The 27,312-nt window shown below is 35.4% G+C and overlaps 1 protein-coding gene across 1 annotated transcript; it reads right to left on the bottom strand.

Annotated features, from left to right (window-relative positions):
• Positions 1-977: 977 nt before the first annotated feature.
• LOC138708684 (cilia- and flagella-associated protein 206) lies at positions 978-27,089 on the bottom strand. The gene is made up of 10 exons (XM_069838771.1): positions 26,735-27,089; positions 23,804-23,962; positions 20,586-20,886; positions 15,739-15,868; positions 14,198-14,302; positions 11,322-11,495; positions 7,727-7,875; positions 5,021-5,107; positions 1,695-1,830; positions 978-1,365 (listed from the first exon to the last, which is right to left on the bottom strand). The coding sequence occupies exons 1-10, from the start codon at positions 27,087-27,089 to the stop codon at positions 1,144-1,146; spliced, it is 1,818 nt and encodes a 605-aa protein (XP_069694872.1). The 3' UTR covers positions 978-1,143.
• Between the last annotated feature and the right edge of the window lie 223 nt (positions 27,090-27,312).

Here is a 27,312-nt window from a genome sequence, read left to right as displayed (position 1 = left end):
GCGTGAAGGGATACATAATGCATATTATAAATTTACTATTAGATTGGGGAGTCTCCCTCCCAATAAAGGACACCTCCCAGATGCGGACAGATTGTTACGTCTCTTCAATGTCTGTAAAAGAGAGGTTTCACAGTAGTTCATCCTGTTAGTTTTCTCACCATCCTGTATACTTACCTTTGTCATATCATCTGCAAGTCTTTTAACAAACTTAATAAGCCTATCTGAGTTTCTGTAACCATGCTAGGTTCTGATTTTTATAGTACCAATTTTAAGCTACGCAACAGTCTGCAATATTAAAACAAAACATTCTTGTGAGACGTGTGGCAAACATTTTAGGGGGGGGGGGGGAACAGTTGAATCATGATGAAGGACGGATAGAACAGAAAACTTCTCTCCGGCACCGGGACTCGAATCCGGGTTTTCAGCTCTATGTGCTGACGGTTTATCCACTAAGCACACCAGATTTTATTTTTGTTACATTTTGCTAGATTATGAAATTTCCTTTAAATTATTATGAAGTCTGGAAAAATAATATATTACAGCTGATCTATACAGAAAAAATACATGATACAGTGCTTAAATCCTATCAAAAAGAAATCCACTTCCAAAGAGAGTAAAGGACGAAGACACTGTATAATACCAAATACGTATTTTTATTTCAATACAACCCGATGGGAGGTGCCAGGCAGCATTGACAATGACGTTAGACAGAGTCCTGAAAAAATGAATAAGGAATTTTTAAAATTATTTTATAGAAATGAGCAGAAATTTGGTTTTTTCCAAATTGTGTTTGACATTCCGGGACAAATATAACTCGACACAGGACACACCATTAAAATCCAGAACAATCCTGGGAAATCAGGATGTCTGGTAACAAACATGGTAACCAGGTAAACCATTAAATGACTGCAGGATAACTAGCCAATGTTACAACTCAAACAATGAACAGCGTAAATAATAAAATAAAATACACAATATTTGCAAAAGCCTGAATATTACTTTAATGGTTCAAAATTGTAATTAAAAATGTTACATCCCCTCCTCCCCGCACATTTTAGAAATTGTTACACATTAAATTTTATGTATTTCTAGCTGGATACATCAAGTACTTCCTTTGCATCAAACCCAACATGCAATGATTTATCATTCGTGAACAGGTCTGGTGAGAGTCATCACAAACTGTTTATCATCTCTGCGTCCTCTTAGGCCATATATGAAGTTTTGCAGTGTTGGAACATTGGATGATGAATCTCTGACTGTCTGTACTCCTTGACTCTTGAGAGGTTTGACTTGTAACCCAATGCTCAGTTTGTGCCAACTGCGTAAGGTCTGCACAGACTTTGTTCTACTCTTTACTATGTTCGCCTATTGGAAAAATAAAAGTAGCAATATAATCACTGCAATTACAGAGACTTAATTAACTAGTGAAATGCCTATAAGCTTTCCTGGAAATCGTAAATTACGTTCATTGAACTTTAGTAAATTCACAGTGAAAAGAACAAATAATTCTGTATGTAATAATTTCTCTAAACGTGATATTTTGATACTGATATAAAGTGATTTGTCTTGTGTCAGTTTATTCTGTGTAATTAAAAAATTTTACGTTGGATAAAAATTATCTCTCCTTTTCTTTATCTTTCTCTGTATCTTTTTATTTTTTCGCCATTCATGGTTAGTAAGAGGATACAACTTACAAGCTTTATAGCTTCTCGCTTGAGGTCCCACTCATTCCATCGATATGTTGGGTCAATGTAGCTTGGAATTGGGTGCAGTTCAGTCTGAATTGCACTGTCTCGTTTGATTACTGGCTCTGGCTTCATCACTGGCAACCTACAAAACAGCCATAGTTCAATTTCAGTGAATTTTCTTTTGCCATAACTTCCATGGTATAGTAAGTGTAATCTGTGACTTAAAGTAGACACAAAAAAAAAAATATTGTTTTTGGGCCCTTTCAGACGAGGCCACTTCTAAATAATGGGTATAAATGAGGGCCTTCCCATGCAGCCACAGCCACAGAATAGTGGCACTGCAGACAGTCGCTGAGTGGTTGGCTTCGCCGCTGCTGGCGGCTACTAAAAGTGGCACTTCCTGTCTCTATACCAAAAATTAAATTGTAGGTTTCACATGGCGCCACTGCCATGCCAAAATTTTAGTGGCACTGCTAATGGACTGTTAGGCCACCAGTATCAAATTTTGTTTGTTGAAGTCTAAGTATGTAGATTTAATAAATCTTTTCACAGAGTAATACGTAGATTTAGTAACAGGTCTGTAAGTAGCAGTGCTGCCCTTCTTTGCTAAAGCATCCGCATTCTCGTTTCCCAGGATTCCACAGTGGGGTGGTATCCATTGGAATACAATTCTTTTATTGAGTGATATTAATCGAGAGAGCATTTTAGTTATTTCTGCTGCTTGAGAGGAAGGTGTGTGTTTAGAGACTATTGATAGAATAGCTGCTTTGGAATCTGACAATATAACTGCATTCTTAAATTTATTGATGTGGCATAGAAGATTCCTGAGACTTTAACTTATTGCAATGATTTCTCCATCAAAACTTGTTGTTCCATACCCCAAGAGATCTATAAAGTGAGAAGAGATAGCATGTAACACCTGCACCGGCACCTTGTTCTCTGGAGATCAAGGATCCGTCAGTGTATAAATGAAGCCAGTTTTGTGGAGGGTACCTAATATTAATATTATTTAAAAAAATTATAGTCTTGAAGTAAATCATCAAATAAAGTGTGAAATAGACCTTGATTCAGTCTTTCCTAAACCAATGGATGGACTCAGATGCTTCTATTCCTTTGTCTATTCTTTTTCTGTATGAACAGCATCACCAAAAGTATATCTCCATCTCTGTCCTTGTTCACTGGAAGACTGAAAAAATTTAGGAATTTATTGTGTGGTTAATTGTTCAATACTTTTGATCAAGGGCATGTACTGTTATTGGAAGTTATCTTGAACCTTACATCCCCTAAGTCTGTCTTTCGAACTGCTCGGTATGGCATGTACTCATCAGTGTAATGGCACGGCAAGGATGCCCCTCCCTCGAGTAATGTGACTCTTTTCAGAAAATGTTGGTTCTTTCACTTTACAGCTCTCTACTATAAAAGAACTTTGTTCAATACGGACATCATCTCACGACACTCCGGTATTGAGAGGAGAACATGGTTTCATAGCAGGTTTTAATTAACCTGTAATGAGTAAGTATTTAAATATAATTGTGTGTACCCTCCTCTTTCATCTGGGCTGGGGACCGGCAATGGCGGAGTTACTATAGCCATTTCTGTACATTATATAGGCCTACATAACTTACACGTGCAGCTGATAATGTACATATTCTTGTAACAATAATTTACAGGCTTATTATTTTAATTTACATTATCATCATCATCCGTAGCACTACAGCCCGGATCGGGCCTCGGCTTCCTTAAGAATTCTTCTCCATCAGTCTTGATCTTTAGCCACCGTCCACCAGTTCTTCACTCCAAGCCTCTTAATGTCATCCATAACACAGTCCATCCATCGTAGCTTTGGCCTTCCAACTCTTCTTCCTCCAGCAATCCCATATTCCATCACCTTCCTAGGTATTTCACATTCATCCATTCTCTTAACATGCCCTGCCCATCTCAGACGAGCAATCTTAATGGATGTTATTATATCGGGAGACTCATAAAGCTGGTATAATTCGTTGTTATATCTTATTCTCCAAGTTTCACCATCTGGTCCAAAAATCCTTCGCAATATCTTCCTTTCGAATGCGGCCAATCTAAATTTATCCCTTTCGCTAAGAGGCCACGTCTCTGATGCATAGGTCAACACTGGTTTTATTAGGGTCTTATATAGTCTACATTTTGTGCCACGAGATAGCAATCTTGATTTAACTTGTTTTTGCAGCCCATAATAACACCTATTGGCGCTTTGTATTCTTCTACTTATTTCCTCTGAGATATCATTGTTACTATTAACTAGTGATCCAAGATATACAAAGCTCTGGACTGTTTCAAATTTGGCATCATCAATCTCAATGTACTTAGAAGTTTTATTATTATTTTTGTTATTGACTACCATGTATTTTGTTTTGTTTCCATTAATTTTTAATCCCATATTTCCAGCTGCATCTCTTAGATTTTTGAAGGTTTTTATGAATTTACATTATACACAATCCATATCCCTATCATTGCTGCCGTCATTGTCTTCATCGCTTGGTCCAAAATTAATTATTTCTTCAATGGCATCATCCATTCGGAATTATCTTCTTAATCGTGGGTACTACTTTCTGAACAAGATAGAATTCTTAGATTGTATTCCAAATGACATTTTGATCGAAGTCGTCCACTTCAACTTTACACAAGTCCTAATTCTGGAATGAAATGATATGTTTTGTAGAACTATAACAAAATAATAATGTACAACAGTCATTCATTATGTTTCTCATAGTACACACACTATTGTACATAACTATTGTAACAATAATTTCTAAACATTACATACCTATTCTTTCCCGGAGTAGTGTGAGGTTCATTCGGATGTAATTCAATATTATTCTTAATTCGCTTCACGGAACTAATACTTTTGCCTCAGTATTTAACCGCTCTCTCATCAAGAGGTTCCAGCAAAAATTTGTTTAATTTTTCCTCCTTGCAACAATTATATTTGCGATAATTTCGCTTTCTCCGCTGTGGATAACAGGTTACTTTTTCTCCGCGGTGGTGTGATTTCACCATAATTACTACCCTGTGGTTGCTGCTCCATGTTAACACTACTAGTAGGCAATGAAGGAAATAGTTCTATGTTTCTTGACAAGAGATTATGATACGGAACATGTGCAAACAACTCAGTTGGTTCCACCCACGTTACGCGCTTCCTTCCCTCCATCCCCACTCAGGAAGTTCAAGATAACTTGCAATAACAATATGCCTAAGGAGGCCTATGTGGTCTATACTCGTGTTTGCAGCGCTACCCAACAAGCCACTAGTGACACTGCTAAGTGACTTCATCTGAAGTTCTTTATTACACTCACTCTCCAGCTGACACTTGCTCCTGCAGCTGCAGTAGGCTGATGAGTTCAGGTTTCTTCTGCATCAAATCAGTCACAGCCAGTACATATCTATTGTAACACATTAACATCATTTCTTTAATCTTCAAATAGCTCATAGTTAAGTACAACTGTGTTCATAAAGTATAATCAGTTGCTCAAAAAGTGTATATTCTCCACAAAAGTTTATCTTAAAATTGAACTTGTTTCACAAAATAAAATAAAATAAGATAAATTCTCAAGTACTGATTTTGAGTGTATTAGCATGAAAACTATTACATTGGCAAACATGTTGTTAACATATCCTTAGTCTTTACAGAAATACAGCATAAAAAATTATCTACAGAATTATATTGCCAACTACAACTCTGTGTAACGAGCTATTCCATCTCAAATCGACCGAAATATAGAGAAAATTGACCTTACAATTTCTAAATACAATGAAACTTTTTTTGTACGTAGAGAACTGTGATACAGTGCTTTGTGCAAAGTTTGAGGCATCAGAACTTCATAGTGTTTAAATTATAAATATTTAAATTTATCGTATTTTCATAAAATTAGCAACTTTAAGCTGTTGTAGCTCTGAAACCCTTTCACCCAATGATCAAAATCATGGTTTATTTTGATGCTGAGAAATTGAAGTTTATATTGACATATAAACAGATTTTCTTACTTTTTATGGAAATTGAGAAATTTAGATTTTTCCTCATTAAGACTTCTTTGGCTGGGAAAAAATATTTTAAAAATATATAGTTAGATTCCGCATTGAAAGTACAAATAAACATATTTTTTACTGATGGTATGTTGATAAGAAAGTATTGAAAATATCAAATAAAGAAAGTAAGTAGTAAGCGCGTAAAGTAACCAGCTGACTGTGAGACGGGAGCTAGCCGAGATAAGCAAGGCCAGGAGACAAACACGTGATGTGTTGTGTAGCAGCGCATGGCTGTGCTAGCTTTATCACAGGTTTTCATAAACACAGGAGTAAAATGACGCCCAACACTTGCTTATCTTCAGCTCTCGGCCAGTGTGTGCGGTACTACACTGTTCTAGTCTAGGCATGTGAAAATCTATTTAATACCCTCGAAACTTATTGCCGTACTACTAAGTAAACAATATCGAATCCCTCTTAATAATGCAAGGTTTTTTCTCAATATTCTTTTACATTTTTACAAATGCCCAAAAAGCCTAAAAGCAAGTAAAATCAGATTATCTGTCTCTGTATACAATAAAATAAGGGTTACTTCTTAACATAACCTAGCAAATGTCAGCTTCAAAATAAGTTCTCATTCAATGTTCTGCAGTAAATGGTTCCAGAGTTCTGAACGCTGAAAGAGGCTTGTTTTTATAAAATACACTAAATTTGTCGCTCAATAATACGAAAACCAGAAAACCATTTGACTTTCGATAGTATATTTTTGAAAATGTACTCCCCTCAGCACCTTGTATAAATAGGGAAAAAATTAGAGTATAAAAAATGCGAGGTTTTTTACTGATCGATTTCTCATGGAATAGCCCATGCCTGGGTGAATACTGTGAAGGAAATATATACAAAAGTGTGGCTGCCAATAAAAACTGCGAGAGACATGCACAAAAAAAAATTATGTATAATAAAATGATCAGTGTATGAATGTTGTGTCTAAACCAGCGGTCTCAAACATGAGCTAATCGGGCAGACCTCACTCCTGGAATAACACTGCCCTCACGAGGGCAGCTAGATAAGCGTTCGGGTATGTTCGTGCCAGTGATGTCAAACACCACATAATATGAACAGATTGACTCTGTCACTTACAGTTACACATTGCTTTCCGTTAGTGTTCGTAGAGAAATGGCTCTGTCTAAAGTGGCTAGGAAATCAGAAAACTATGCGTTACGGGAAATTTGGAAAAAGATTATTTGTTTACAGGGAGTGGAACTGATAAGGTTGAGATAAAGGAATTTTTAGACAGTCTTTAAGCACCCAGTACCAGAGCATATTGATGAGGAATGGATACAAGATTTAACCTTTCTTAGTCATATCACTGCGCCTTAGTCAAAAGCCTACAAGGGAAAGAAAGCTTAATAACTGACATGTATGATAAAATCAAATCTTTTATCATGAGGCTCACGTTATTCGAAACTCGGGAACGTTATCTGGTTTAACCCAACAGCAACATCTTAGATACAGTGAAATTTTGAAAGAAATTAGAATATCCTTTGAGCACAGATTCAAGGAGTTTCATCTTTTTAAAAAGGATTTTGAATTGTTTACAACTCCATTTTCGGTTATGTATAATGTGTGTAGGTTATTATTTTACTCTTTTAATTGTAATTTTGAGGCTCTTTAACATGAATGTTACAATGTACAAGTAAGTTATTTATCATTCCCAAAACGTGAATGAATACACATAATATATGGAATATATCCATTCAGAAAGCTTACTTTCATTTTCCTTATGAAGAGACCACTCAGAGTGCCGCACGCTACTGATTATGTACATGCCTAACGTGAAATATATGTTAATAATATGTTATGTATCAAAGGTAGTGTGGGTGTACGTCTTGTCACAGAAGCGTTACAATCAGCGCTCTCAAGGTTACATCATTCTACGATCGGGTTCCTTCGGTTTCGCAGTGAATAACAATGCTTTGCCCAGTGCTGTTTTAACCCTGAAACCGCTGGTCTAAACAATCTTAAAGGATACACATTACTTATCAGGATGTCGACCGAACTCTGCAGCAGCTGCAGGGGAAGAGAAGGCATAGTAGTTACCATTCCAGCGACATACACCCATGTTGGGATTGCCTGGTATCAGAGCACCATGTCCCTCTATGATTGACCAGGCACAGAATCCCAAGTACTGCACAACATATATGAACACAAAGAAATAATTATTGATTCATTCCTAACGCCCTTATACAGTGACTGCCAGCAAATGTTCCTGGTGTTTCTGTCAGCCAACAAGCAGCAGGTTACCGTTCACTACCGCAGTTAATTGCATCTGCAAACTCATGGCACTTCTGGATTAAAACTTACGTACTATATTATATTCTGTATTAATAACATTCAGTATTCATTCTCCACACAGTAGCTGCTGGAAGTGTTGCCCATGTTATATGATACATAATTCACATCACATCATTCACATAATCTATTTTACACAATTTTTTAACAAAAAAAGCCGCCCTAAATAAGGGTTCGAATAGATCGGCCTAATAATCAATTCATAAAGAATAATCATTAAAACCAATTGTCTGACAATTTGAATGGAAATAAGGAAACATTAAGATAAATGATACGAAAACATAGGAAATCATTTACAATAAAAGTTTGTTGGGTACAAATGATTACTAATTATAGCTAAGGATGATTTTAACACATGAGATCCTACGGCATCAATCATTGCATCAGAAATTTTAAATTGTTTAAGTTGATTTAAAGTTTCTCGTGGGATCATGCCACGGGCACCGAACATGAACCCAAAAACTGTCCAATGTGTGATGTGGTATTGTGCTCTAAGATGCTGACAACAAGGCTCATATATGACTTGTTTTTCACGACACACCTCTTGTGGCTGTTGCTCATGCATCTCGAAACGGATTGTGGGATCAAGAATGACACCCTTATCCTTCTGTCGATCAATTATGATGATGTCAGCACGTCTAGTAGAGCCATCAGAAGAGATGCAACCAACCTCCTCATAAATCTCATAGGAAGCATTCTGACAGATTGAAGATGCGATGAGAGAACGAACTGTATTATGTCTGTTGATTCGGAGCAGTTCTCATGATGGCAGAAACCCAAGATGTGAGGAAGCGTTTCTTGCTCGTCGCATCTTCTGCAACGGGTTGAGTCAAGAGTTCTACCAGGGAGAGTATGTACAGGTATTGTATTACAGTTCATCTTAATGGCTTGCGTCCACTGACTGCTCGAAAGTCCCTTTTTGGTTGAGATCCACGAATTACCTTTCTTCCAGTGAGAATAGAAAACAACTCCCAAACCTTTATTTTTCAATATGCTCCATTGATGAAAAGAATCTTCACGCAATGCTTTTCTTAGTTTTTGAGAAGAAATATGTTCAGAGCAATCCAAGGTAATTGGTAATTGTTTGATGCAATGTTCAATTTCGTTTGGAAGATTCCAAGTGGCTGCTACATGAGGGTTGTCAACGTGTAAAAGTCTTTGACAAATATTGAAATGTTGAAGGTAAGCTTCCCACTGGGCTTTAAAGACTCCTAAATCTCGCAATCTTCTTGGTGCATACAACATAGCATCTGGGGTGTCAGTAGGAATGTTAATTATTTCTTTAACAGCACTGTGAATTAATTTGTCAATATTAGATAGAAATTTCACCGGTCCTCTACATTTCATATTGTCTTTCTGCGTGAAACTGGGTAGCCTTGTTGTCATACAATTTTTTTTTCTGTATGTACGTTTCCAAAACTAGTACACATTCACGTACTCAATATATAACCATTACAAACTACAACACAATGTAATAAATTGGACTTATTCTTAGCTGAGTCACTGTGTGTGTTTATTGCCACTTCTCAAAGACAGACTACAGACTGGCACAGCTAATTTCAGAGGACAGGGATTCACCAACCATGCTGCTTTCTTGACATGCACGCAAAAAGAGATGATGCCTGAAGAATAACATGAACACCAGTCAGGAGTGATAGAATAAGCAAAGCATTAAGGGATTTACTAGCCATGCAGGAAAGGGAGATGAACTCGTGAGAATAGTCTAATCCAGGGATGTCGAACAGCGCTCTCAAAGTGTGAAACGATTAATACTATTTCCTACTATAGCTGAGCTGAAACGACAGTCGGTACGGTCAACCTGAGCTCGCTGTAGCAGTGTTCTGTACGTAGTGTGTTTATCAACTCCGGCGGCTGGTATGGTTATGGAACGACGATTTAATAGTAAGTGGATAGATAAATATTTGTTTACCTTAAAGGACGGAAAGCCACATTGGTTAATATGTAGAAAGGAACTTGGATACCTAAGCCATAATAATATTAAAAGGCATTTTAATTCGACACATGCTGAAGCTTATGGACCAGAAAAGTTATCCGATTCCGCTCGTGAAAAGGCTTAGAGGAATTAAAATCAAGATTGAATTCAGAAAACCTTCCATCATCATCATCATCATCATCATCGGGTGTTAGTAGAACAAGCTTGGTTCGTGCTAACTACAAAATTTGTGAAATTATTGCAACAGCTTCAAAACTATTCACTGACGGAGAATTTGTGAAAGACTGGCTCATTGTTGCAAAAGAGATATGTCCGGAATACATTAATGATTTTAAATCTATAAGTTTGTCTCATAATATTATTGCGGAGCGCATATCAGAAATGAGAGATAACTTGGAGGGACAACTGATAGCGAGAACGAAAACTTTTACTTGTTACTCACTACCTCTCACCACAAAGATACGGCGCAGCTAGCTACAGTATATTCATAAGGAGTGTCGACTCAGATTTCATTGTTCATGGAGATCTTGTAGATGTCATTTCACTAAACCATCGAACTCGAGGAGGAGATATTTTTGAATCTGTAACAAAAACTATGAACAAATTTGAAGTCACGCTAAAAGTAATTAATTTTATACGTCAAAACAGTTTATGTTTCTGAACTTGAAGTTGCATTGCTACAACACATACAAACTAAGTTGATATTTTAAACATATTAACAACATTATTATTATTATTATTATTATTATTATTATTATTATTATCATTTTTATTATTATGATTTATTTCCGTCACTAACGAACAACATTCATGGAATGACCCAGTAGATAAAACGCTATTGTTAATAATAATAATAATAATAATAATAATAATAATAATAATAATATCATCATCATCATCATCAATATTCATCCTTATGTAGGCCTACATTTTTTGTTCATCAGAATGCATCAAGTGCAAATCTAAAATGAGCTTGTAATCAATTAGTAAGTAAGATGTATAAAAGTTATCCACGTACCAGCCGCCGCATTAGTAGTTTCGCTTTAGTTTACGATCATTCGACCGGACTGCCTGCTATCTGTGTTCAACCGTTGCACGGTAAGGGAGGAGTGAAGGCTCTGCATTTCACAGCTCGAGAGCGCTGTTCGACATCCCTGGTCTAATCAGTATCTTAAAACAGGGATGTCCAATTTGAAAATTTATTAACATAGTATATGAGTTTCAATCTGGCAAAATGTTCCTAGATGCAAAGTAGTGGGAGGGAACTGCTGCTGATCGGCTGACAGAAGAAAATATAGCAGGAAACAAGCAGAGCTTCCTAGATTCACCTGGAGTGGTATCTTGTCAAAATCCGTCACTTGAGCAGGATATACAACCTCAGTCTTCATCTCACTGGACTCTATCTTGAGGCCTGTAGTTGCCTTAAGACGTTCCTCATCTGTCAGTATTGTAGCATCACCTATCATGTGCTTTAAGGTGTCTTCGTCAATGTATTCCAGCACCTGCAAGATGAAGTATGCATCAGTTGTATAAAAAAATGATAACATTTAATACGGTAATCTTAATAATTCAATAGCAACATAGGTTTTCCTTGTGATCGAGAGGAGAGTTGCAGCTCTGAAACTTCATATATATTATTTTAATGTACCGAAGTACATATGATATTTCCATGCAGATATTCTGCGTCACCATACGGATCCCAGCCAACTAGTCACTCATAACGAGTGCACCTCAGCACATATGTGGACTTTGGTCCTTTGTTCATAGACATCTATGACGTAGTGCAGAGGGCGGCCACTAGAGGGAACCCAAGAGTTGGAACTTAATCAGAGACAAATCTGTCCGATGCCGGGGTGGTATCTGGTGTGGCTTAGTGGATAAAGCATCAGCACGTAGAGCTGAAAACCCAGGTTCAAATCCCGACACCGGAGAGAATTTTTTTCCGTTCCATTACTCTTTCATCGTCTGAAACTTCATCTAAAGAATTCGAATAAGTAAGAAGACATACTGGTAAGTTTCTTGCATTAATACTATCTGTAAGAATCGCATTTCATCTGTCATCACCATTTCTGACTCTCTTCTCATACTGTACATTATTGCTGACTGGGTCAGAAACAAAGAATTCAGAACCGAACTATAATCTGTTTATGCTATTCAGTGGTACACACAGGATTTTTGTCATTGTTTACGATTCACATTATCGGTATTTTTAATTTTTTGTACTGGTATTATATTTTTTTTCCAATGTCATCAGATTGTCATTTGATATTTCTGGTAACTCACTTCTGAGGTTGCGGTGCCTGGAAGGCGGAGTTATGCTGCCCCAATGATATTATGATAGGATGATTATGAATTATTATGTTACGGTATATATTAATATTATATTCATGAATATCCTTGTAAAATCTTTGAAACGTAATATTTTTACAGCCATCCAATTTTTCTTCCTTTCTTTCTTTTTTTTTTTTTTAATTTTAACTTCTGTTTAATTTTGTATATTATAATAAAAATGCCTGTGTCATTATTACACTTAGACAATCATTTATAGGCCTATATATTTAGTCAACAGTTATTTTATATGATACATAGGTAAGACAATACTTTACATATCAGCAAAATACATGGAAACAATAAAATATATTGAAATAAATTTAATTAAACACAATAATGGAACATGGAACTCACCAAGGATGAAGAATGTAACAGGCATGACGAATATATTGAAGGAGGGGTAGGATGACTATGTCTTATGTCGATGTAGATTTTGTTACTCTGACAGTGAAAAAGTAGAGAAAGGAGAACGATTGTGGATGAAAAAACTAAAATCTAAATATGCCATTTGTTTAATTCAAGGAGGTGGGGGTTCTAAATCTGTAACCCCCCCCCCCCAATGCTATTTATTACTCACACAAAATTATTAAATTTGGTAAAAATTCGGAGAGAGAATATAAGTGTTGTGAGTAAACTTGTGAATAGGTACTCACTCATTTGATGTATCTGTGCCAACAGATTTTTCTTAAACTAATACACCACACTGCATGCTTGCATTTACTTTTAGTCGCTATAAAAACACGATGCTGGCACCCTCCTCGGAAAAATGTACTCTTACAATATAAAAATGACTATAAAAATTAAGACTTCAGAACTATTTAATTAACTTTGAGCTTTTGGATTTTAGAGAAATTAGTAATAACACTGGAGTACAGTACTCTGAGATAAACAATATATTTCCAGATGCCGTATTTTCTGGATTACCTCTTGCACTCCCCCTCCATCCCCCCCCCCCCAGAAATATACAAGTAAAAAAATAAGGGTACGCGGCTTATTCGAAATGAAGTTGGCGACATTGCCCGATTTTCCTCCCGCGCAATTCCTTCTGATAATAGATACAGTCACGAAGCTTGAGGTGATTTTTTGCATTTCTCTCGAAACAGCGTTTCATGCGGTTAGAAACTGAGAATACTAGGAACAATAGACTGTGCCGGTACTATTTCGCATTGTCTGTGATAGGCGATAGTAGCGATCCAAATGGGTGGCAACTAAAGTTCAACAGTCATTGGATGCATATTCCGTACGTATTGAGCTTCGTGACTATGTACTAGACTATGGTAGTAGCATGCCATTTTCTTTCCGCGCGGGTATTCCAATTGTTAACATTGTTAATGGCGTTTGGATTAGCAGTGCGTGTGTCAGATTCAAGTTCAAGTGATAATTGTAGGTCTATAGTTTGTGCGTCTTATATTTTTAATGAATTCGTGATGCATGGGCACGCATATCGCTCCCTCTTGTTGAAAATAGCGTCAAAAAGTGTATTATCTCCAATCAGCTGGATAAAACAGACCACGACTGTGTATGGAGAAGTGAGAGTGAAGACAATATTGCCCAGGAAACGACGATGTTGGTGATGACGAAAACAGCGCAGAATGAAGAAGTTAATAGTAATAACAGGTATTTAGGCCTATAATAAATCATGTAGTAACATAAAAATGAAGGTAGTTAATTTACTGACGCGTACTATTGTTATTTCAAGATAGGTACCATGTGAACAGCCGCTTAAGCAAGACAACTGACGTTCAATTGGTGCCCAGCTTATTCGAGGGCGCGGGTTATTCGAGAAAATACGGTATTTTTCTGTTTCTATTTTAATCAACATTTCTTTATCTGACTACACATTAAGATAAATGCACATGTAATGAGCCCAGACCTGCAGGAATTTGTGCAAATTCCAAGCCATGTTGTTGATGTTGCTGAGCAGTACCATCTCGTCTTGCAGACTGCTCCACGTCTCTGACAGGTCGATGAACTGCGGCTGAAATAATTACAATTTGTTACTATTTATTGTCTAACTGCTTAATATTATCAAACTAATTACAATGTGATTCTCGTTATTTATTTAAAATAACACCATCATCATCATCCTCCTCCTCATCATCATTTGCTTTCAACAAATGGCTCATTTAGACATTCATAAATAGCAGAACTTTGAACTTTCTGTTCATGTAATCAACATGACAAAGACCATTATGTAAGACCGTATACAGTACATAGTGGGTATAATATACATACAGTAGCGGCCCACGGTTAAAAAGATTGGCAGTTCTGCATGAAAAATAGTGTATTTAGCAAACGCATGCTGTTTATTGCATCTAAATCGGATAACGCGTGTAATTACAGCCCCTTCTCGAAGTTGACTGTGCACCCGAAATTGTATTCCAACCATCCGTGCGCTACACCTCTCCCACCTGGTACAACTAGTCACGTAGTGGAGATGTGCCCCACATGCTTTTCTAGTTTTTAAGTCAAATTAACTAAATCCTTCACTCCGGTGTTTGTCCATGTAAACAGAATACATGGGTGGGGGGGAAAGCGTTTTCATGAGCGCAGCAAAAAACCAATCGTTTCCATGACATATTTCGGTATTAAAATGACTAGTAGGCTACATGATTTCCTCGACTTTTTGCAGAAATTTCAGTACTTAAATTTTGTGTAGGACGTCCTAATTTCTTAAATTAACATGCAATTTCTCTTTTAATTTCGAAAAGGGTTGGTCGATTAGGTTTTTCATTTCATTCGTTTTTAATATAAAATATTTCCTTAGACACACTGACTAATCACATCACACCACCCACAGTACTATAACACACTGGAACTGTAATGATGTACAGTAGTCCAGAAGCCTATTTGTTCTAACGCAGGTCATAAAGAGATGAGGGTGTTGACGGTTCTTTTGTATATTCGGAGAGAGCTGCTTCGGTTGCAGCTCTAATGCAATCTTATGGGACGGTGAAGAAAACCAGTTTTCTGCTGCTGATTACCCTACGTTGAGCTTCAGGAACTGCCGATCACAGATCCGAAAAGTACACTACAGATAAAATTCTCCAGCAGTTCAAGGCTCCTACAGACAGTAAAATCTCGAATCGAAGGAGAATGAATTGGAAAAATAAACGAAACAATGAACTAGATTACATAAAAGCACGTTTTACATTTTTAATTTTTTCAGGTCCAATTAAATGGCAGTTCTGCAGCTCTGCAGTTCTTATTGTAGAGCCGCCCCTGATATACAATGCTAGCAATGGAGAGCATCCTGATTCCTGGCACAATGAAAAGAGACTGTGACTATAAATAAGACTTTGTAATACAATTAATAGTTTTTTGACATATTCCATAGTCTAGCTGTGAAGCGATGTGCGAATGGCAGTTCTAAACCTGACAGTATCAAGAATATTATATTGGATGAAAACTTACATAAACTTGCACAGTTGGAATTGCAGTTCTAAACCTGACAGTATCATGAATATTGGACAGCCTCGCTTTCAGTTTTTCCAGAAGCTCTGATAATACTTGTCTAGAAATGTCGACTTCCAATACCAGTTTTCTGTAAGAAGAAAAATAAATTTGAAAATAATTAGGATTGTTGACGAAGTAGAATATTCACTTGGTTAACAAATGACACTTAATTTATATTTAATGAAACTTGAGTTAAATTTATTCTGCATTGGACTGACACCATACTTCAATCCTTTTGGTATTATATTTGCCCCTTTGTCTCATTATATGGTTCTTTTCAATATTAAACTTGGCTCTGTTAATTCCCCTCATTTCTCGTGAAAAACAACAACTGAATAGACTACAGTGGACTATAGTGGACTTTATGTTGTCAGCAAACAGCTGGATACATTAAGAAGATTGATTGATTGAGTTAAATTTATGTTTTGGTTTCCAATGTCTCCAGAACATTATCCACTAAAATCCTCAGCTCTGCTAGCTTGTTAGTTTGAAAAATTCCCATTCTGAATTGAGTGAAGCTGTAAGATATAATTATATACCCACAATGAAAAGATTATAGGTTCCATGATAACTAGCAGTGTTTAATTTTGATATTGTCAGTAAAATTGCTGTTAAATTTTTCTGTAAGTTCACTTATATAAGGACAAAGTTCTTTTACTTTCCATAAAACTATTGGCATGTGGTGATTGACCAAACAGGGAAAACGACAGTTTTTTAATACTTTCACAACCTACATTTATAAATAAAAATGAACGTTTAATTTGTTTTTATTTTAATGAAAGTATTGCTTTGACACTCTATATATACGTTCCTGCTCTAACAACACTAAATTCAGTTTTTTTTAATAAACATTGTCTTTAAAAATCTACAATTTAATTATTCTTTCTCTAATGTATTGCAATGTACATAGAATTAACCTGTGTTGAAATACAGTACTTTACCAATCTTGCCGACAATTTCACAAACTTCCTTCCACAACATTTTTTTTTTATGGATATCTGTATTTTTTGAACTCGTATCGTACAGAGCAGGATGATTAGAAACATGGTTAATTGAAGTTTCATCAATTATTTGTGAGAAATTGCTAAATACACGATTTTTGCAGCCATATTTGTGATATCATCATTCATTTGTTTTCTAAATGAACAACGATCATCACTGTCAGCCTGAAGCTAAGTCAATTGATTGCCAGCACGGATCACTGCAGCCTGCGCAGAACGTTGTAAAGAACCCACTCCATTTATTTATATGTAGAGCTAATCGAGTGGCATTGTTTACTCAGTGATGATCGCCATAGCGGAACCATAGCTTAAAGTGCTCTGTTACAAAACAGTTCGATTTCTGATAGGATCACGAATTTTTTCAATTGACCTAATCCTTCTGGTTGCACCAGCGAATAGGGATTATAAAGAATGGACACTTCGCGTTGGTACCTTTGATGTAGCCGGACCGATTTCAATGACCTTCAAGCCAGCTAAAGCGTCAGATTCTGCTTTCTCCCTAGAGTTGGTGCTGACATCACACCAGCTAGCAGTCGACACAGCGGAAATATAACACATACAATTAATACATCTAGGTACATTATGTACTCAAATAAAATAAATTGGATCCATAAAATAATAAATCCTTTATTAACTGTAATGTCTAGACTCTAGAGCTCCTTTATAATGAGGGTTCAGACGTTGACCCCAACAACAATTAAAATATGTAATGATTTGATAGCGCTGAAAATGGAAAAACAAAACTCTTACGAGAAGTAAAACCATATACCTATATTATATTATATACAAATATTAAACGAATTCGATACTTAATTTTATAATGTATTATATTATTTTATAATATAATTTATGATATCTGAAATATAAAATATTATTATTACAACTAGTTTGTCACTGAGAAATAAGGAAAAGCTGTTAACTTAAATTTATTTGAAGCAAAGCGTTACTGGATTATGCAATAAGGTAGGCGATGTTTGGATCCTGAGCCTTAATTCTATTCTCAATTATTATCTCAGTGTATGCTCGATTACACTACCTCTAGCGCTTGAAAGTGAAACTAGCCTCTGGCGCACAGAGAAACAAAACACAGGAAAATTTGCTCAGTGTCCATTCTTTATAATCCCTATTCGCTGGTTGCACTATGACCTTGGGGTTGACTCAAGCTTCAACAGAAAGGAGCAAAAGGAAATATTCCTTGGGAGTAAAGGCAGCAAACACATAGGGCTGATAATTCTACTACTACTAGGCTACTACTAATACCAGTACTAATTCTCAGCTAAAGTGGAAGCCTTAATCTCCTGCTACCGAGATCGATCTCATAATCTGTAATAAGGATAAGTGTACTTGAATTGATCTTATAAACAATAACAATCATACGTAAAATAAATAATTAAAATTTAACAGCTATTTTTGGCGACATGAGTCTTCATGCAATTCATCTGATTTCACCTACAGAGAATGAGAATTTTTGCGATAAAAACTTTTCCCTGCGTACATCTTAATCTAAGGTTACCAGACATCCCCAATTTCTGGTGACAGTCCCCGAATTTTGCTTTTTGTCTCGGAAAAAAATTCATTCCTGGAATGTCCTAGCATTTAATATGGTTTTCAGGAATTCCTGGATGTTCAGTGTTAATTTAATATGGTTTAATGATCCTTGCACACTGTTGTGGATGAATTTTGCTAATGCAACGTTGCCTCTTTTTCATGATGACAAAATCAAAACTGAAGGTGAGGACATAACTGCAGTCGAGTCTCCCATATTGTTATCAAGGTTAAAAGAAAAACTGAACTGTAGAAAGAATTTTTCAACAAAAGCCTCCCAAAATAAGGGTCGGCCTACTAATCAATTCACAATGAACAATGATTAAAAACAATTATGTATGTGACAATTAAAAAAAAAACATTGAGATAAATGATAACATAGGACATAATTTACAATAAAGGTTTCTTGACTACAAATGATTACTAATTATAGCTAAGGATGATTTTAACACATGCGATCCTATGGCATCAATCATTGCATCAGAAATTTTAAATTATTTAAGTTGATTTGAAGTTTCTAGAGGGATCGTGCCACGGGCACCGAACATGAGTCCAACAACTGTCCAATGTGTGATGTGGTATTGTGCTCCGAGATGCTGACAACAAGGCTCATATATGACTTGTTTTTCACGACACACCTCTTGTGGCTGTTGCTCATGCATCTAGAAACGGATTGTGGGATCAAGAATGACACCCTTTTCCTTCTGCTGATCAATTATGATGATGTCAGCATGTCTAGTAGAGCCATCAGAAGGGACGCAACCAGCCTCTACATAAACCTCATAGGAAGCATTCTGACGGATTTATTCCATCATCAATTAAGCAACTTTTGGTATCCTTAGAAAAAGTGGTTCTCATTCAACAGTAGAATTCTCAGTGTCTCTTGTGAATTTTATGAAAATACTGTTGAATATATCAGTGACTGGGTTTTATTCACAAGATAAAATATCTATGGAATGTATTCTGCTGCGACCTCCTCCAGAAAGGGAAAAATTTGAAGAGACAGTTAATTTTTTTTTCTTCAAGTGTAGATGAACTTAACCTGGATGAAGATAATTCATTTCTTGGAATTTCTTGCTTAAAGAAATATGTGATTTCAGAGAAAATGTCAAAATGGAATGAAGAAAATGCTACTCTTTGCTCAAAATAGAGATTTGTAATGTTCTTTGAGTAAATGATTCTCGGTGCACAACTCTAGAAGTTGACTGAACTGTCTCTAAACGTACTGCTTCAGTCGAGAGAGTTTTTTCTTCAATGAACATCATGTGGACATTCCAAAAATCCAGAATGAGTTTAGAAACTGTTGGAGCCATGCTTGCCATCTTAACCAACTTCAACATAACCTGTCAGGGATTTACTACTGAATTTGGAATCCAGAGAACAGTTGCTTAAAAATATTCCCTCTTCTGAAAGATACCAGTAGTTTAAGCAGTAGATAAGTAAAATGAACATTTTTAATATGTAATTAGAATGAGTATTTTAATTCTTTAAATTATGTATTAAAATATAAATGAATTGCAACTAACAGAAATGTTAAAAGTGTTTTTTTTTCATATACACCCTAATATAAAAACATGCTACTCAAAAATAATTTACACACACTCTTTGACTCTACACTATACCACACGAACGCACCCTCACAGGAAACAGAACAAGAGGCGCCAAGACCAACAACGCCAGTTCTGAGGATGACCCATAAATAGGTCGAAACATGTAAACGAGATATGTTGGAGTTTAACACAGAAAAGTCTTATCATACATATTCCGAAGTGATACAGTGTTAAAAGTTGTGTAATCAAGATGCATTTATTTAAGTTAATTTTAATAAAAAATTCCAATAGAAACAAAAATTTTTGAACAGAATAAAGGAATCAGCTAAAGATAAATCATGGAAACCCCTCCTCCAAAATTTAAACATCATCCCTGAACAACCAAGAAATTCAACAGTGGCAGCCTTCCCCTTCTGACAAGGCATGATTGTTTGGCAGCTCATTTATATAGAATTGGCATCTTCCTCTCACCCAATTGTGTGTTAAGTACCATCTGGAAAATTGCAAAGCTTTGCCTGTTCATCTCAACATCACAGAAAAATACTAGACTGCAAGATGGCTGATGGCTTCATTGCCATGATACCAGAGCAGTGGCTGTCAACCAACTATATGTCGATCTATATTTGTCTCCGGAAATTGTGAAAGAAATCTGGTAACCTTATCTTAATCTTGTCAATAAATCTACCATGGCAAGTGTGTGACGCATCACCTAAGATACACTTCAAGCTGTCGAGATGTAGCCAGTCCATCTAGCACCATCTGTGTCTGCCTTTTTGTGACTTCGACTGAGACCTCTTCCTCCACGTCCCCCTCGTCACCTTCTGTTCCCACTCCACTCTCCTCCTCCTCGTCGTCTGTTTCGCAGGTTTCTTGTTTCTCTGGTTCTGCAGGATATCTGATGCAGTTCTCTACAGCAGTGGTCAGAATGCTCACTCTAGCCAAGAGCTTCTGTAGTTGTGACTCCAGGGAGGACTGTGTTGCAACCACAGCCTTCTGCAGCAGGTTGGGAACTGAACACAGAGGAACTTCGTTTATTATTATCATCATCATCATCATCATCATCATCATCAGCTATTATTAAAATAGGTAGTATCTTTGTGTTATTGCACATGTAGGCTGACCAGACGTCCCCGATTTCCAGGGACAGTCCCTGGTTTTGAGTTGCTGTCCCCAGGGAGCAAATGTCCCCTTTTTGTCTCCGGAAATTAATTTTGTCCCCAGAAATTTTTATTTTGTTTCAATGAAATTTTACACATGGATATTTAAGTATCATGATGAAACTGCACATTTCTGAATGGTTCTCAGTATGAGACAGAAGAACCAGCGAGCACAGTATGAAATATTCTGCACTCTTTGAGAAGAACATACGATATACCATCTTTGTCTTCATTCGCGTTGCATGGAAGTGTTAGAACTGCCGCAGCGTCCATTTTTAAGTAGTTCAAAAAATGAAAAGTTTTGTGACAAACCAACAGATGAAAATTGGTGTGATGTTTTTCAACATTTCAAAAAAAAAAATTCTATTCCATTTGAAAATCTTCTCAAAATATTGTCATTAATCGTGTCTTTCAGTCAGTAATTCGTCAGTTAAAAGACTGATGAAAAGTCAAGAATGAAAATTGAAACAGCTTTGTTACAAGTGAAAACAAACTTTCATTTCTCATGTGAAGAACTTAGTGTGAAGCAGTATGGGAATGAACAGATCCTTAAAAAGATATATTCTTCAGACAAGTACTTGTAAAATGTGTGTGTTAGAATTCAGTGTGTACAGTATCATGTGAAAGACTTCGATACATGCGTCAGTACTGAAATTGAATTCCTAGTGGCCATAATTATGTATAGAAGTTATGTGTGTTTATTCATTTAATTCAGAAAGTTAAGATACTCTACAAATTTAGTGTGCAAAGTTCTATCATTGTATCTACCATTACATGTAATTTCTGCAACATTTCAACAGATAGTGACTAGATAAATGTTTGTGGTTTTTCTTGAAATTGCCGATATCTCCTGTAGGATCATAAAAAATCTGGTCAGCCTATGCACATGCTTACCTACAAAGAAGAAAACTTGGATGAAAAATAATAAATAAATTTCGTCTGGAATCTTCTCATTTAGCTGACAGCTATATATCTATATATTCTATTGTAGATATGAGATGGAACAGATCAGTATGTAACTGTGAGAAAAAAATGGACTGTTTCCGTGATAGACTGGGACATTGTTTGGCTGTGACTTGTTCTCATTTTGAGCATCTATGGTCAAGTTTGGTTAGTCATAGTGTTTTGTTTACTTCTATGACTTACTCAACATGATTTTACATATTCATTTGTCTCAAGTTTGAGTTAACGAAACAAGTTTAATAAATAGTTAAAAGACATGAAACAGGTGAACGGGGAAAATTTCTACACATTCACACGTAAAATTTAATGGAGATTTGAAATATGTGAATTTTAATATAGGATGCCATTTAAAAAAAAAAAAAAACAAAGTTTACTGTCACATCCTGTATGCCTGAACAACTAACTTTTTTTCGAACATTGGTATCATATTGTATGGTTTATCTCTAACAGTTTTTGTATAAAACTTTTTTTTTTTTTGTGAAATTAAAATTTAAGAAGTTATGAGTAATATTCCATACTTTTGAACATTGTATATATGTGTTCATATGAAAAGATATCACTTGGCGGGTTTTAATTTCACATATAATCTTAAAAAAAAAAAAAAGGATTATTCAAACTGAGAATTTTTTATGCCTTTGGTATGACCACATTCTAAGCAATAAACTATATAGATATTGAAGTCCTGTATCAACTGGATCACGCTCAAATCACTGTCTATATGTCAAACTAGAAAGCTGCCAAGTGGTTCCTTTGCATATGCACGCACACATATATACAAGGTAAACCATAAGTAATGTAATTAATTTCAGGGGGTTGTTCTTTAAGACATTTGAAACAAAAAAGTTTAATACAATTTTGCTCGTTTTTGCTTTCTTTTCGAGATAAAGATTGTTTTATAGAAACATTTGATAACGTGTTTTGGGAAAGCCATTGATTTAATTCCCAATATGCTCAATCAATTTAAGAGAGCATTGAATTGTGACTATAAACGGTTGAAATAATTTTAGTTTTATCTTTTAAATGTGCATAAATCTGATCCTAACAAATGTAATTTTCCGTTCTGAAAAGGAATTTTGAAGTGTTACATTTGTATGGATCAAATTTATGCGTTTTTAAAGGACAAAACTATAATTCTTTCAATAATTTATTATCACAGTACACTGCTCTCTTAAATTGGCTGAGCATATTAGAAATTAAATCAATGACTTTCCCAAAACACGCTATGAAATGTTTCATATAAAACAATTGTTATCTCGGAAAGGAAGCAAGAATGAGCAAAATTGTTTTAAACTTTTTTCGTTTGAAATATCTCAAAGAATAACCTCCTGAAATTAATGATATTACTTACGGTTCACTCTCTATACACACAAATTGGTTATTTAATGAATAATGACTTTGTATCAACTGTGTAGTAATCTAGTGTCGGTGAATATTCAGAATATTGTACATAGTCCGAGGATTCGTCATAGCACTTACTGACATTTGCTTCACAATTAAGAAACAGTCTTTCTATAGCTATATTACACAAAAAGCAATATTAAAATATCATAACACTGTACAGAGATATACATTTCAAAAGTATCAGTGAAAAGCTGTCAGCTGTCTGAGATTTGGGTGGAACTGCTATGAATGAAGTCTTTTTTTTTTCTGAATAAAATCAGGATCTTAATTTTATTAACTGGATATTATAATAAGCATACATTTATTAAAATATATTCTGCATAATGAGAAGCGTTAGTAAAGTCTATAAAATGTAGAGAGAGGTCTATTATATGTACGTATGGCATGTGTACACTGCAACACTTACGATCTTCAATGCCTTCTCCGCCCTTCTGACAGTCACGGTTAAAAAGACGGATTCCAGTGGTGATCTGTGTGAGTTCGACGATCTGCTGTTCTTTGTCTTTTCGTGACATGGACATGAATTGAGATAGTTCGGTTTGTGGGAACACACTCGATAAAGCAGCTAGAACAGGAAAATATTGTTTTCATCGTTTATCAAAATGGACCATATTGGGTATAGTCTCTAATGTAAACACGTGAATAGGAATAGAAATATAGTATATTGGCGATATTGAATAGCAACCTTGCATGTCAAATAATTAGCAAAATGAGATTTCACTTATCTGTATCAAAAATGTCTTAAATATCCTCTTATGTCAGATGCTTGTTCGTTATCAAGATATTAAAATGTTTTTTTGCTCTCCTGTAAAAGTGATTATTTTGATTACGAAGTTACTGTTCAACACCATCAATACCGGTATTTAATACTTATTTACAAATGGCTCTTAAGGAACTCGGAGATTCATTGCCACTCTCACATAAGCCCACCATCAGTCCCTATTATGAGCAAGATTAATCCAGTCCCTAGCAACATATCCCACCTCCCTCAAATCTATTTTAATATTATCCTCCCATCTACACCTTGGCCTCCCCAAAGGTATATTCCCCTCAGGTCTTCCAACTAACATTCTATATGCATTTCTGGATTCACCCATACATGCTACATGCCCGTCCATCTCAAACGTCTGGGTTTAGTGTTCCTAATTATGTTAAGTGAAGAATACAATGCGTGCAGTTCTGCAGTTTGTCTTGAGGCTATTGAGACCGTAACAGATTTCTTGGTCCAATACATGAGCTGAGCAGCTGGATTTGGAAAACAGGACTGCCATTAAGGGGGATGTACTGGTACACCATTGGTCTGCAAAAATTTAGTGAAATTATTATTTTATATATATATATATATATATATATATATATATATATATATATATATATCAGCTACTATTAAAGCTACATGAACAAAACTTTTCATGCTTAATATACATACATTACACTTTATAAAACACTATTCAGAATATATTTTTTCTTAATAAAACATTTCAGAAAATTTAATATGGAAAGTACCGGTACCTAATGATTAAGATAAAAAATATTTCTTGAAGGAATAGATAAAAGATCCTAGGCTATGTCTTTAAAATATTCCAGTAAAATAATCATGTAGACATATAATTAATTGTACACTACATTTTATTATGTAAATCCTTTACATCCTTTACCATTGTAAAAGAATATGCAAATTTCATATTATTTTTACAAGTAATTATTATTAGCTATTTTAATATTCTGAATAGTGTTTTATAAAGTGTAATGTATGTATATGAAGCATGAAAAGTTTTGTTCATTTAGCTTTTACAGTAGCTGAGATATAAAAAAAATTAATTACACTAAACTTATGCAGGCCAATGGTGTACCTTCCCCTTAACTTATGCTGTGTAACGTGTATATGTTTTGATGACACTAAACCTATACCTATATCAATACATGAACTAGATGATGACGACGATGATGATGATGATGATGATGACGACGATGAGGATAACGACGATGATGATGTCGATGTTGAAAAGAGAGAAATATTAAGACTTAAAGTGAGTTAGCACACATAGAAATATTGTGTGATTTTATGAACTTTGTTACCAGTACATCTATATCTTCATTTTTTGATGATAGTGATATTTCAATTATTATTCAATTAAATTATGTCCTAAATATACCACAAACACTTGTATATTTATTGAAAATTCTTTCTACCAGAACAGACTGCCTAAATAACAAAGAATATTATGCAAAATTTATAGTTTAATGGTTCAATGAGAGAGTGATATAACTCATAAAATCAGTTTTATTAAGTTTGTCGCAAATATAAGATAATGAGGTATTTATTTCTTAACGGTAATGATAAGCGAGACAGAAAGGGAAAGATACAGAAACTGAACTGGCTCATATAAGCTTATTGTATGATTCACTTTATAACATCTGTATCGTCCTTTTTTGACAAGTATAATAGTTCAATTATATCTGTGACAGCTCTCAAATATTTTTAATTAGTGTAACGATAATAGAGTTTAGTGGTACAACGTGACTGATGAATTCCAATGATTACTCTGTATAAGTTATACAGTATATGATTGAAGGAACTATTTTACCTCCGAAGAATTTTACACTGAGGGACTCCATGAATCATAAGCAGTGAAAAATATAGTGGGACTGCGTTGGTGTTAATGCAGCTTATGTGGGTACCTCTTTGTTACTTGTTAGCTTAAACAACAAGTTTAAGCCCCCTCACCACGACAAGGTGAGTACCCACGAGAGGGTACCAGTACCAGTTGCAGAAGACACAGCCCTGCAGTATATATTGACTACACCCCAACTCTGGCTACTAGCAACAGGCATCTATAATGAACACCAATCAAAATACCCCTCATTTCTCGTGAAAAACAACAACTGAATAGATTACAGTGGACCATAGCGGACTTTATGTTGTCAGGAAACAGCTGGATAAATTAAGAAGATTGATATATGATTGAATAAATCTATTTCGTAAGATGTGTGATATTTTAAATAATTTTTGCGATATCTCACGAATATTTTAAAACAAAACATTTAGAAATTGATGTAATCCATATAATATTGACCATCTCACAGGATTTAGTGGTGATCAATTACAGACTTCTTTATTGAGAAACTGTCAGCTGATTGTCTGAGCTACAGCTGAATAGCTTCTCCTGTAAAATTTACAGCATTTTGGATTTCTGCCTGATAAAGTACAGTACTTGAGAATTTTTTATTTTCTAACTAATAGGACTTTGTCTTTACTTTATGTATTATTTTCTATAATAAAATTGTAATATTCTTTTTCCACGGTAATATTTTGCTAATCTGTCATGATACTTGCCTGCAGCTTCTCTCAGGACTCCAAGTTGAGTAGGATTCCCGAGCCCAGAACTCATGATAGTTGTCACCACCATCTTTCGGTACAGCTTATCGAGATCCTCTTTGGTCTTAGTATTTGTCTCAATTATTTCCTTTATGAGGGGCGCAGTTCGGAGTTTTATGTTGGCTCGATTTTCATTGATGATATCTTGTCGGGGAGCGAAGTTAGTGTCAAAGTACACCTGCATCTGTATTGTTGCGAGAGGGACAGAGTGTTCCTCTGACAGTTTCTGAACACACACATCCACCAACCGTTGAACGTCGTCCCTTACCAATGGACGGTCAGATATAAACCCATGTTCAGGGTTCAGGACCATCAGCTTTATCTATATGGTTGAATGTGATGACAAGATTATGAATAAGAAATAAACTAAAAGCATACTTATTCTAGAAAATATTTCAACGTAATAACATTCCTTTGTATTGTAACAATCTTGCTGATAATAGGTGAAGTAAGAAAAGAAATAATACTAGTACAGTAAAACTTCATTTTAACTTTTTTTATGAAATTCTGAAAAAAGAACACATAAGTGAGAAAAA

This window comes from Periplaneta americana, chromosome 11 (genome assembly GCF_040183065.1).
Source record: "Periplaneta americana isolate PAMFEO1 chromosome 11, P.americana_PAMFEO1_priV1, whole genome shotgun sequence".
In the NCBI taxonomy this organism is placed as follows: Eukaryota; Metazoa; Arthropoda; class Insecta; order Blattodea; family Blattidae; genus Periplaneta; species Periplaneta americana.
The sequence above is the reverse complement of the archived record's forward strand: the minus strand, read 5'-3'. Positions and strand labels throughout refer to the sequence as shown.